This window comes from Sebastes fasciatus, chromosome 17, assembly GCF_043250625.1.
Source record: "Sebastes fasciatus isolate fSebFas1 chromosome 17, fSebFas1.pri, whole genome shotgun sequence".
Lineage (NCBI taxonomy): Eukaryota > Metazoa > Chordata > Actinopteri > Perciformes > Sebastidae > Sebastes > Sebastes fasciatus.
Genome location: NC_133811.1, coordinates 7,840,611 through 7,853,269, shown reverse-complemented (window position 1 = coordinate 7,853,269; position 12,659 = coordinate 7,840,611). Strand labels below are relative to the sequence as shown.

At 41.3% G+C, this 12,659-nt stretch overlaps 1 protein-coding gene across 1 annotated transcript in view; it reads left to right on the top strand.

Annotated features, from left to right (window-relative positions):
- fam135b (family with sequence similarity 135 member B) overlaps positions 1 to 12,659 on the top strand; it is a 57,075-nt gene that overhangs the window by 19,723 nt on the left and 24,693 nt on the right. The window contains exons 4-7 of the mRNA XM_074613487.1: positions 4,368 to 4,507; positions 9,966 to 10,036; positions 11,047 to 11,220; positions 11,801 to 11,927. Coding sequence (XP_074469588.1) covers positions 4,368 to 4,507; positions 9,966 to 10,036; positions 11,047 to 11,220; positions 11,801 to 11,927 — 512 coding nt within the window. The remainder of the gene's footprint in view (positions 1 to 4,367; positions 4,508 to 9,965; positions 10,037 to 11,046; positions 11,221 to 11,800; positions 11,928 to 12,659) is intronic.

Sequence of the window (12,659 nt, the reverse complement as noted above, 5' to 3'; positions counted from 1 at the left end):
ACATAACCTCCTTCCTGGGCCTTCGGCCTTGGCGGAGGTAATAAATCAGCTTTAGAGGTGTTGGTTGGCATGTTTTTTCATATTGGACGGAGCAAAGCTAGCTGTTTCCCCCTGCTTCCAGTCTTTATGCTAAGCTAAGCTAAACAAACCCTGATTCCAGCTTTGTATTTAACGCACAAATGTAAGATTGATATTGATCTTAATATCACAGACAGAAAGAAAATAAGCCTTTCCAAAAATGTTGAACTACTCCTTAAAGATTTACGCACGTCAACCTTGTAGCTTAATAAGATTCCTTCCACTCCCCTCCTGCAATATTTATTTATATATTCCTCTTGTCTAGTCCATATTTTCCTAGGCAATTGTATATTTGGCAAATAAGGAACACTGCAGCAGCATGCACAACAGTGAGCATCATATCCATATTGTAATGGGAAGGCTGCAGCCCTCCCATCTGCAGCTCCTTCCACAAGGTCATGTATTAAGCCTGTTCGCCTCACAGGCTGAATCCTGAGTATCGATGCACCACAGCCAGCTCTCCGACCAGCGTTCATCGGAAATAATCCTGTACTGTGTTCTCTGTAAAAGTGTCTGCTTGACATTTCAATTGTCTGTGCCCCTCAGACAAATGAATTGTGCGAGAAATGATGCTGCCACACACTCAACTGAAGCACCTAATGACGGGGATTCACACACAATAACATGGTGATTTTCAAGTCACAATGTGAACAGGGAGAATTGAATCGCTGTTTTAGGTGACTCCTATACTGCACAGACTAAGATACTCCCTCATATTAGTATCACGAAGAGCAATTCTGCGTTGAGAGTTTAGTGTTTTACTGATAGGGAGTGACGAGCAGACTCTCTCACACAGCAGATGTAGAGCACCAGAGGCTGTAAGCACATTATTTCCAGCACAGACTTACTGTGGCTAAAGCTTAAGGGCATTCTAGCAGGTTTTTAATGTGCAGGATGTGATAACTCCCCAACACCTGTGAGAACTGCAGTAAATGTCAAAAATGGGTGGGTTTGATGTATTTCTTTTGGTCTAACTCGCTGCAAACATCAATGGGAACACTAAAATTTATTCTAATCACATTTATATCCAAGGAGAACAAGAAGGGCGCGGGAATAATATTAAGCATAGCACATATTTTTATAGTGTTGGCACAGTTTGGGTGTCAGCTGGATGAGGTCTGCTGACTTTTATTGAAGATCATTTCTGCCAGGAAAAGATGAAGATATATGAAATCTGTCTGTGAAGATTCTCGGTCTTCCAGTTATGTAGACTGGGCAACTGGAATTGCTGTAAATTCTTCTTATTATGTCATTATGCAGACTTAAAAAGTCAAAGCATTTTTGATTAAGTCAAAGTTTTTAATTAGTATCTTATACATTTGAAGTGCAATAGACTTTTTAATGTATCTTATAATTCTGACTTACTGTTGTTATTTTATATCTAGAAATGCTGAGTCAAGGGAAACGCATCTTTTTTTTAACTAGTCTGTCCTAAGTGTTGCCTGGGGCTCTACATTTGTAATCACAATACAGGTAGACGTGTGACTGTGATCACCAACATGATGTCAGGTTACATTTTATAATGGTATTCCCAGAAAGTGTAATTTAAAAAAATTCCCAATTTATTTGTGGTTTGTTACCACTAGATCACATTATAATAATAAGCATATTTATTTATAAAGCACTTTTCTTAACAAAATTACAAGGTGCTTTCCAGAAAAAAATAAAAATAAAACGCAGATAAAAAACAGAAACAGCAACAACAATAAAATAAAATACAAAAAAATAGAGCTATCATAAAAATAAAAATACCAAAGGATAAAATAAAGTTAAAAATATAAATAGAATAGAATAGTTTGATGCAATATGAAGATTAAGCAGGCATGTTTATCGTTGTTATTATTTTCTATTTTAAGTTGTTATTTTTTCTTTTCCTTGGCTTTCATAGACATTAAAGTGACACTTTGTCATTTTTAAAGAAGAAATAACACCACATAATAATAATAATAATGATATTTTTCATGTTGAAAAGTTGAATTCATAAGCACCCCCCCCCCCCCCCCCCAAAAAAACACACCTTTAGTCAACTGGCTTACAGCCCCTGATCGTATGACCAGTCACTTACAGCATGTCAGCTAATGTTAACAAACTTTAGATGGATATTGCTGGGCTCTCTGATCCAAACATTGAAAAACATATATTCATTTTAGAGACAATTCTGAGAACAAAATGTTAAGTATAACTTACAATAAACATTCACTGAAATTCAATGCAACACCAACATAAACTACAGTCTCAAAATAACAATTACCACCTCCCCATCTCAACTACAATCTAACACTTACAGAAGTAGACCTCATACTGTGGCTATTGGATTGGATCGCATTACATTGTACAGGTGCTGCTTTCCCCTTGTGTGCAAACAGCATTGCTATCAATGTCAAAGCCGAGATCTCACTCTGCAAAGCAGCTTTCTTATCAAGGTCTTATCGCTTCTGCTCCCTCGGTACATAATGCAACGCTTAATCAATCCCGTAAAACAAGCTGGCATTAAAAGGAAGTAGCCTACAGTATGTGTGAGTGTGTGAAAGTAACAAGGGCGACTACTGCAGCAGCTACACTTCATTGATTCAGTCTCTTTGGCCACACTGAAGGGCCACCCAGCACAGAGGAGAGGGCACCGAAGCACCTGGGGGAAGATCACGAGTCCTTCACAGGTCAATCATTTATGGTAATTCCTGCGCAGTTTACAGTCTCTAATCCACCTGACTGTAGCCAGTGGGTGGGAAACCCAAACAAACACAAGGAAAATAGAATTATCAAAGTCACATTTGTCAGACTGCTATAGGCGACAGTGCTACAACTCCTTCCACATACAGTATGCCTAGAAGGATTACGCTGTCACACATCCACCAAGTCTTAGACAACAGTCACGCTCCCACACATCCATCATCCTGACTGGGGCTGCTTGATGCTGCAGGTAGTGACAGCGTTATCAGCAGGAGGCCGGCGGAGAGAGGGAGAGTGAGAATGAGACTGAAAAGAGCACAACCTCAGCAGGGGATTTAAAAGACCTCTCACGGCTCGCAGCTGGACAGCGGGAGAGCCAGTATGCAGCATGGGAGATGTTGAAAATCGAAACAGATCTGTTTCCCCCCCGCTTCCAGTCTTTATGCTATGCTAAGCTAACCTAACCTAACAGGACGCTGGCTGTAGCTTCATATTTGACAGACAGATATGAGAGTGGTATCGACCTTCTCTTCGTGTCCCGTGTGAAACTAAAAGTCAATGTTCACATATTAATCATGATGCTTTTTTTCTAAACACAGAATTCACATCAGAGCAGTGGTGGAGTGTGGCCTGCGGCGCGCTACTATGCAATGTCTATGAAAAGCTGCGGCGGCCTCTCCCGAGCTCAGCAAGCTGCGGCCGTTGGACCATAGAGTACCCACAGCCAATCAGTAAACAGAGTCCTGTGACATGTTGACCCAGGCTACAAAGAGTTTCTTGTAATTATTAAGGCGAGCGGCACTTTCGTCGCTGCCTGGTGTGAATTCGGCGTCACAAAGTAGTTTTGTTGAGTTTTTTTGCTTTGTTTCAATTTACAACGTTAAACACGCGTTTAAAACTGGGACTGTAATTCGGGAGGAAATACGCTTACTCTTGAAACATTATTGAGAATGCAGTTTAGTCGTATGGCAACGTAATTTTGTAGGAAACAGCGCTGGTAAAACGTGCGAGAATGTATGTTTGATGAATACCAACCGTCATGTCTTATGCAAACATTTATCACTTGTTCTATGCATGATGCTATGGTGTCTTGGCTCACTAAATGCTCTTAAATCTACCGGATATTAGCCTTATTTTATCATAATATCTGTTGAATTTTAAGAAATGGACAAATAGAAAGCTAGAAGCTGACTTGCTGAGTGCAGGGATATTGAGTTAGAAGTAACATGAGCTACTACTGTAATAGACATATTCAAAAATCTTGTGAATACATGTTTCCAGACCTACATATACACACTCTGATCCCTCACCAATCCCAGTAAACATTTGCAAAATTTCAGGTCACACATTCGCAAGACTCATTATGCATTTTTCAAATCTGGGTAAAAATCTGAGCACAAATTCCTGTGCAAATTTCAGGTGATGCATTCGCCAAATGAACGTTTTATTTCTGGTTATGAAAACCAGTGCATTCCTGAGACAACTCCATCTTTTGTTTGTTTTCTAGTGTAAAAGCTCTGCATGTTGGGTCATTACTGACAGTGAATCATTGATACTGTTGTAGCAACTAACTGATAGCTGTCTGTGTTAATTGGGCATGTTTTTGTGTCCCACTTCAGGAGAATGCAGCTTCAGCACTGCGGGGGTTTACGACGGCGCCGTGTTCAGCCGAATATTTCAGATCCTTTACAGGAACGAGGAGATTACGGTGAACGACTGCATGATCTTCAAAGTCCACCTGCTATTGGACGGAGAACGGGTGAGTCATGCTGGTGACATTTTCTGTACTCACACACACACACACAAACACACACACACTTCCTGTTGAGGAAGAGAGAATGGGGAATGCCATTTGGCAGCTTTCATTTTATCAGTAGCCTGGCTGTAAAATGCATGACAGATAATTACAGTCCAGCTGTATGATAGTTGAATTAAATGGCCATTAATTAATGCCTTTTATCATCCACTGTTCCCGACTGTGTTTCTGGTCCCCGCTGCAACAATACGTCCTTTTCATGACAGATTTAAGCCAGTTAATTAAAGCAGAAAGCTAACATAACGATGTAAGGAAGAAGTCATATAATCATGCTGAATAATGGACGAGTAATACTGCTCTGTCATCTGCTAAAAGTGGCGTGAAATGTCAGCGAGTGACAGTTTTTGTTCAGCAGACTTCCACCAGCTTGCTGATTCTGTCATACATTGTTATTTATTTATCATAACAAATGCACATCTATTTGAAACAATACAAAGGCAGCGTAATAGTGCTTGGGGCCACGTTTTCGAACGTATATATTGCGCTTCTTTTCTCGTCAATTTTCTTCCATCTTAACGTACTAGGAGCATTTTTCAATATATTTTTTCAAACTTTTGTTTTTGTCATGAATACTTTCACACAGAACACGAATATTATGCAGCGAAAAAACAACACACATAACTACAGTGATAGTGTGTTGGGTTTTGCTGTGAGTAGTTCAACCTAAAGGCATTTACACACCGGGGGGCGTGATGAATAAACGGCACAAAAAATGCAAAATACTTGCCTTGGCAATATTATATGTCTAAGGCTTTTATTGTGAAAAGGTAAGAACAGAAAGAGTGGATCTGGTCTGAGCTGTCTTTGTCAAGGTTGAAAGGAATAATACAATTTGCTGTCTTGGTTCGGACTACGGAGCCGCCGTGTTGTTGTTTCGTAAATATAGGCACCACTCAACCCGTTCAACACGATGTGATTGGTCAGTGTCTTTATCAACATTGCGATAGCTCAGAAAAATCAACCTTGCTCCAAAAAAGTATCCTATATTATTTTTTTACGTTCTGTGTGAAAGTACTGTATTTCTCACAAAAACAGCTCAAAAAAATACTTTGCGTGGACCTTAATTACAAAAAAAACCAAACGTTACCGTGTGTAAAAAGCCTTAAGGGTGACGTTTCCTTGACAGAGTTTAATATTTTAAGTCTGATGAAAGGATTACCAGAAAAAAACAGACTAACAGACAAAAAAAGTGTAGCAAGAATATTTTTTTTTCTATTTTCCATCCCCTTAATCATCTTGCACTCCCTCAGATATATATCTTTCAAGCTTCTGGCGGGGGGTTCAGAGACTGACCCCAGACTGAAAACTATTGACTGTTGTGCTTCACAAACACAGCGTAGCCCCTCCCTCAGGAAAGTGCAGAAACTGTAGCAAATACAAATACAAGCAAACTGATGATCAGTCAGTGAGCTCCTCATAACAGTAAAGCCCACCGGCCTCAGAGAGACTTTCCTGGGCGTACCTGGTTGCAGTTTGTTTTATTTTCAACTAGAGATATCAGTAGTTTTGAAAAGGTGATGAAAAAATTGGCTGGAATTTGGGCCCCCCAAAGCAAAATAGGGCTCCGGACGGGCTAAAGCTGTGTTCACATGAGCGACACGGCAACAGGCTACAAGCCATTTTCAATGGAAGCTGGTGATATGAAGCTACAAACTGACGCTTGTCACTGTGTGATGGGTGTGAAGCGCTACAAATCAAAGTTGAGCTGTTCTCAACTTTTTCAGCACTCCAATGAGTGTCAACCAATCATATGATTTTGTTCCGTTCTGTTTAAAAAAATGCCGTTAGCCAGTCCCCAATGATATTTAACGACATTACTACTTCAATGGCGACTTTGCGACAATGACCACGCTTGGCTGTTTTGTTGTTTTTGTCACTCGTAGTGTGAACCAGCCCATTCTCATTCCCAGGGGCGTCAAATACCGAGGCTTTGTCACGTGATACCAACACACAAGGCACCCTTTAGTGTCTGTATGAAACGTACCGGGTGTTCAATTAACTATGTAACCGCGGCAACAGTAACTATGTAACCGCGGCAACAGTAAACGCTCAGAGAAAGTGTCCCCTGGAGTGTGGTGACGTATTTTAAAGAGCAAAAAGACACACAGAGCGGGTGGGAAGGGAGGTGGATGGGTCCAACAAACACAGGGCTTTCATCCAGGAGACCGCTGTCCGTGTCCCGTGTGTTAAGTTTCACTTTCACTTTACAATCATCTGATCATTCGTGTCCCGTGTTCACAACGTTCAGTTTCATTTTCACAGTGCAAAAGTAGTCGTTTTTAATGCCCAACCATGTCGTTTTTTTTCGTAAACCTATCTAAGTTGGTTTGTTGCCTAAATCAAGCAAGTGTTTTTGTTTGTATTCACAAAGTTTGGGTTTACTGTGACTGTAAAGTGACGCCGAGGGGTCTGACAAAGCCTCAGTATGTGACGGGTTAGGATATCAGTAGTTTTGAAAAGGTGATGAAATAATTTCCTGGAATTTGGGCCCCCACAAAAGCAAAATAGTGCTTAAGGCTCCAAAAGGGCTAAGGCTGGCCCTGATGACCAAAAATACATCATACTAATTCTTAGCTACAAAGTTGTGGGAAAGTGAATGTCCTTCTTCAAAACTCCTAACAATTCTAGACACAGTAACAGTGGGAGGGTTATTGAGTTCAACAACTTGCCTCTTGGAATTAATGTGCTTTAATTGACAGACAAATGTAAATTGCCGGTGCCCCAGACTGCCCATGTTCCGCTGAGATGATCAGGCGTGTAAACCTGCCTGACAGTTATTGATGTACTGTCCTTTACGGTTTCACCGTGGGCGCGACCCCGAGAATCCACCCCTGCCTGTTGTTGTTGTTGGGAGCCACCGGAGCTCAAATTGATCGGCGGCGACAGCGATGAGACGGGGCTAGAAAGCCGGGACGTGGTGGGGGAGTTAAGATGGCCCCTGCTTGGAGCTAATCATCCATATGATAGCCACATCTCACATGTTGACATTACCCTGCACCAGCTGACATACTGTATGTCTACAGTATGGATGACTGGGTTACTTCTGCTTCAGTCAGGATGTGGATATTCTGTCTCACATGACTCTGTGCGACTCCTAATTTTAGAAGATTTCATTAAACACAGACGTTCGTGTGGAGGTGTGGAGACAGAGGAGCTTTAAGGCATATCAGATTTCAGCTGTAAGCTCTCCCGAAGGCTCTCCGCTCATTAACCTTCCGGAGGTTATCTGCCGCTCGCAGCTACAGATAGCACAGACTAAAATAGCCCCCTCATTTCCCCTGTGTACATCCGCATGTATGCTCAATCAATCGGAGTGTCAACATTGGACAGAACTGCAAAGATTTATATGTTTGCTGCACAGTATGTGAGCATGTTTTAGACAAACGTAAGCAGAAAGAGAGGAAGAACTGTGTTTATTCTAATTGGCAACACGGCACCTCAATCTTCAAAAGACTTCGCTCGCGGCGCCGTCTTTGTAGCTCGCTCATACATTTTGTTTTTCCACTTTGTTTTTTCAAATTCAAATAGGTGCCCTGTATTTCCATAAACCACGGTATTCTATGGCTCTTTGAACATGAGAGTAATTCTGTTCAACCTACATCAGATTAAAAGAAATGCAGGAACACAGGTTGTGGATCACACAGAGAACATAACACGTCATTATAAATAACTAAATCAGCATTTCAAACAAGGGCTTCGTCTGAAATTGCATACTGTGCACTACATCCTTTTGTGTGAATAAACAGTCGTATGTATCTTTTTGGACGCACTGAGCGCTAATTTACATTCATCAGTTCCTGAGAGCCTCCTTGCCGGATGGAGACGCGTAACCACGGCAACCCGTACCAACCTCATGTAACCAAACGATATGTGAGAATTAAAGTTTGTATATTGCGCCTCGCAAAGTGAAATCTTATACTTACAGTTAAATTGAAGCGTTATCGATGGCCGTGTCTAGAAGCGAGCCGGCAAACTGCAAAATCTGATCTGAGATCTGCAAAAACTTGCAAAAACTCTTGCGAGACTCACTGCCAGATGACCCATCCTAACCTTAACAATTCGAGGTCAATGCCTGACCTTAATGATCTCACGAGAGTTTCCCCAGTTTGCGGGCTCCTTTCTAGGCACTACCATTATTGACGTTACAGAGCTGTCCGTCAACGTCTGTTATGATCGTCGTTGTCACTACCGCATTGGATTGTGGAATATTTATGCTGCCGTAGTGTTCAGCGTTTGCATACTTTAACATTTCACTGGAAATAGAATAGAATTGACGTACTATTGGTTTCATTCTAAGGTTTCGGACATACAAAAAAATCTCACACTGTTTTAGCGTACTAAATAGCAGGTTAGTATGGAATTTCAGACGCAACCAAGGTCGGTCACATTAGGTTCTTTAGCAGTATTTATCTACACCATTCTGTATATACTGTAAATGTCCATCATATCCTTGTAGGTCACTTGTGATCGCTGGTCTTCATTGATTCAGTATTTCATGTTTAACATATGAGTGATTAAATGAAAAACCTAAATAAATGAGTTTAGAAACAACAAACTGCAGATGTTTCTATACAGGGTACAAAGGGTCACTCTATAAAGATGGTGTGAATCATATGCTATGGCACCCACAGTTACCAGATCTCTACCCAGTTGAACACCTATGGGAGATTTTGGAGTGACCTGTTGGATGTGCTGCCTCTACCACCATCAACACACTACTCCAACTTATTATTGGAGGACAAAGATCAGATGTTTTATGACTCCAAAGTTGAAATTTATATTGTACAAAGTGGCTCTAATGCTGGAGGCAGTGGGATAAAAAATGCCTGACCATTTTCATGTTTTATCGGTTGGCTCTTTAGTTTTATCTACCTGTATTGGCAAGAGATCGCTTAAGAGATAATAACACATTTGGAATATAAGTTGATTGCTCTTCTGACATTATACCTGGGCAAAATTTTTGCTTTTGGCTGCTATCAAGAAAATCATCATAGGGAAATGGCTGCAAGCAAACCCTCCAACCAAGGATGACTGGATTACAGTTGTCAATGAAATAAATATGGAGTATCTGACCTTTATCTTAAGGCTACAATATAGTAAACGATATGTATAACACTGGAAACAATTTAACATGTAGTGTATGTGCCTACACAGCCCAATATTTCTATGAATAGACGTCCATATTGGAAGATTCCACACCTCATGATTTATATCCAATGCCAATGTCTAGTACCAATGTAGGGAGTACAGTGTGCCTCTTTAACCATATCTTAACCATAAGCAGGTGTTTGAATTGTCCAACCAAAACTATACATTAATTGCCATAAGCTAAATTTGTCCCTAACCTTAACCATACTATAGTTGCATGCATTAACAACACTACTGTGCCATTGTTTTGCAGGTGGAGGAAGCCCTGAGTGAGGTGGACTTTCAGTTGAAGCTCGATCTTCATTTCACCGACAATGAGCAACAGTAGGTTTTCTAGCAGTGTGGAAATGTGTGTTTGTGTGTGTGTGTGTGTGTGTTTGAGAGAGAGAGAGAGAGAGAGAGAGAGAGAACACGAGACTTTCCCCATGTGCAGCTTTTATGCAAGAGTGAGAATGCAAACGAGGCACGAATAAGGGCTATTATGTCTTTTGGCTCATAGCCATCTCTTTAAACACCTGATCACAACTCCAGTGCTGGCAATACATGATTACTGTGTTTGTTTGGGACAAACAGGAGAAGAAATGGGTAGTTTGCATTGACATCATGGCAAAAAGGCACTGTTGTTGTTGGGGGCACTGCTCTTGTATTGGCCTGCAGCTGCACATTAGTGAAGAGTAGTTGTGTTGTGTTTGAGTGTTAATCTACCGTTTTTGGTCATACCTGTGTGATTGTAGTGTTTGTCAACGCTACACAGGAGTTACGGAGCTCCTCGTCTATATCATAGCATGGACACGGGTCGCTTTTTACTGAGTCTGTACGACTGTAGAATATCGACTAGGTCTCCATTACTATTCCAGTCCAGATTCAGACTCTTTCTCTCCGACTCTCTCTTTCATAGCTGCAAGGGCATTATAGGCTACAAGTCCTTAATAAAATTAGATTATTGTTGAGCAGCAGTCCACATTCTCAGACATCTTTTAAAGAGTCTGACAAAAAGGCAAAAGAGCTGCTTCTTTGAGCTACAGACTGTCAGGGTCAGAGGAAATAGATATAAACATTCCCTTATAGTAAAATCACTTAATTTGCATTTAATTAATCTGTACTCGGCTGTTTTGCATCAGCACTGTAGCATTGTAATTGTAGCTGTTTTGTTTATGTTTACATATTGTTCCCTTTCTACTAACTAATAATTTGTGGCTATCCATTGTCAGACGTGTTCAACTGGAATAAGCAACTAAAGACGCCCAACACAAGATTACCCCTTTCAGAATATGTAAAAGTATTCGTCATGTGTGTACTAGTGTAACGTCTGTCTCTCTTCTTCCATTCCTCAGGCTGGCAGAGATAGCGACCGTCCCGTTAATCAGCAGTCGGACCCTCAGCCTCCACTTCCACCCGCGGAGAGGCCTCCACCACCACGTCCCCGTCATGTTCGACTACTTCCACCTGTCCGTCATCTCTGTCTCCATACATGCTTCACTGGTTGCCTTACATCAGCCGCTAATCAGGTAGACTCCACAGGGGCTTTTTTGCAAATATTTGCATTTAACAGACCTTGAACTCATACCTGCCATCACGAATGTATTAAACATCCATGTCTGCCGTGCCTAGCAACGGTTGCTGAGCTGTGATTGGACAATTGCTGCTTATGGGAGTGGTGTTAATAATTGGAAATAGGTCTCCCTTGTTGATTTAGTATTGAATTCTTCCTGGCCACACTGGGAAGATGTAGAGGTTGTAGAGTGAAACTGTAATTGCAATCGTATCCATAATACCAAGAATACAAGACCTCGAATGAATAAACTGCTGGCACAGCTTTTTTCCTCCTTTCCTATTAGTTTTGACAGTCACCATTAAGAGTGGATCCGTTAGCTGCTTGAATGGATAGTTTTCCAAACACTCATCTGATGAATTCAGCTGTCAATATGTATGATAACTCAGTGTTTAGCCATGCATTACATAGATTACTGCAGCACTTGATTGATTGGAACAGTGGCAGCTCCCGTATCTCAGCTTATCTGTCTTCCTTCACACACACACACTCATGGTTTTTGTCCCCTGCATGTGTCCTCCCTGTTCTCTCTGCAGCTTTGCACGTACAGGGAAGGGCTCCTGGCTAGGGAAGGGCTCGCCAGAGAGCCCGAGTGACCCATCTGCCATGTCTGTAGAGAACCTCGTGTTCGGAGCTGGCTACTGCAAACCTGTCATCTCTGAGGTATGTTAACCTTTAGCGGTTCGGCTATGTTCAGTCACAGACAGTCAAAAGCCCATTTTTGTCTCACAAAGCTGCAAACAGTTCAAAATGAGCCAGTTTCTGTTCAGCTGGTTGTTCCCTTTTTTTTTTTTGCACGCAAGCAAGCAGCTAAATACCAAGCGATGACGTAAACGTGATCTCGGTGTTCGGGACAGAGGACGATGGATTTAGTTGCGATTTGTTTTGGCATGTCACCCAAAAGCAACAGGATTCAGCCCAAGTGCTGAGCAGGGAGTCATTCTGATCTGGATTACTAATCCTGGACCTGGTCTGTCATTTTTGTTGGGGCTCCGTAGAGTCTCAAGGCTTAAAGACCAGAGGCCAACACAGAGATTATTACACTGCAGCTTTTCATAATATCTGATTAACCCACCTGCCCAGGCATGTAGGCCTCAGGCTTAGCATCTGGAAGTGATCGCAGTTCTCACTGGAAATGATGGTGTAGTCCTGTCACCTCCCTCTCATGCCTTTGTGCTCATTTACAGTACAGTTAACTTGCACAATTGATGATGATTATACAGTATATGTCTTATTTTATAGCAAATAAATTATTTTATGACACTTTAATCACCTAAACATACAGTTATACTAAGCTAAACTGACCGTCTCCTGGCTCTATATACATTCATATTTAGCACACAAACATAGTATCATATCAAACTATTCCTTTAAGATTTTAAACAGCAAAATTTA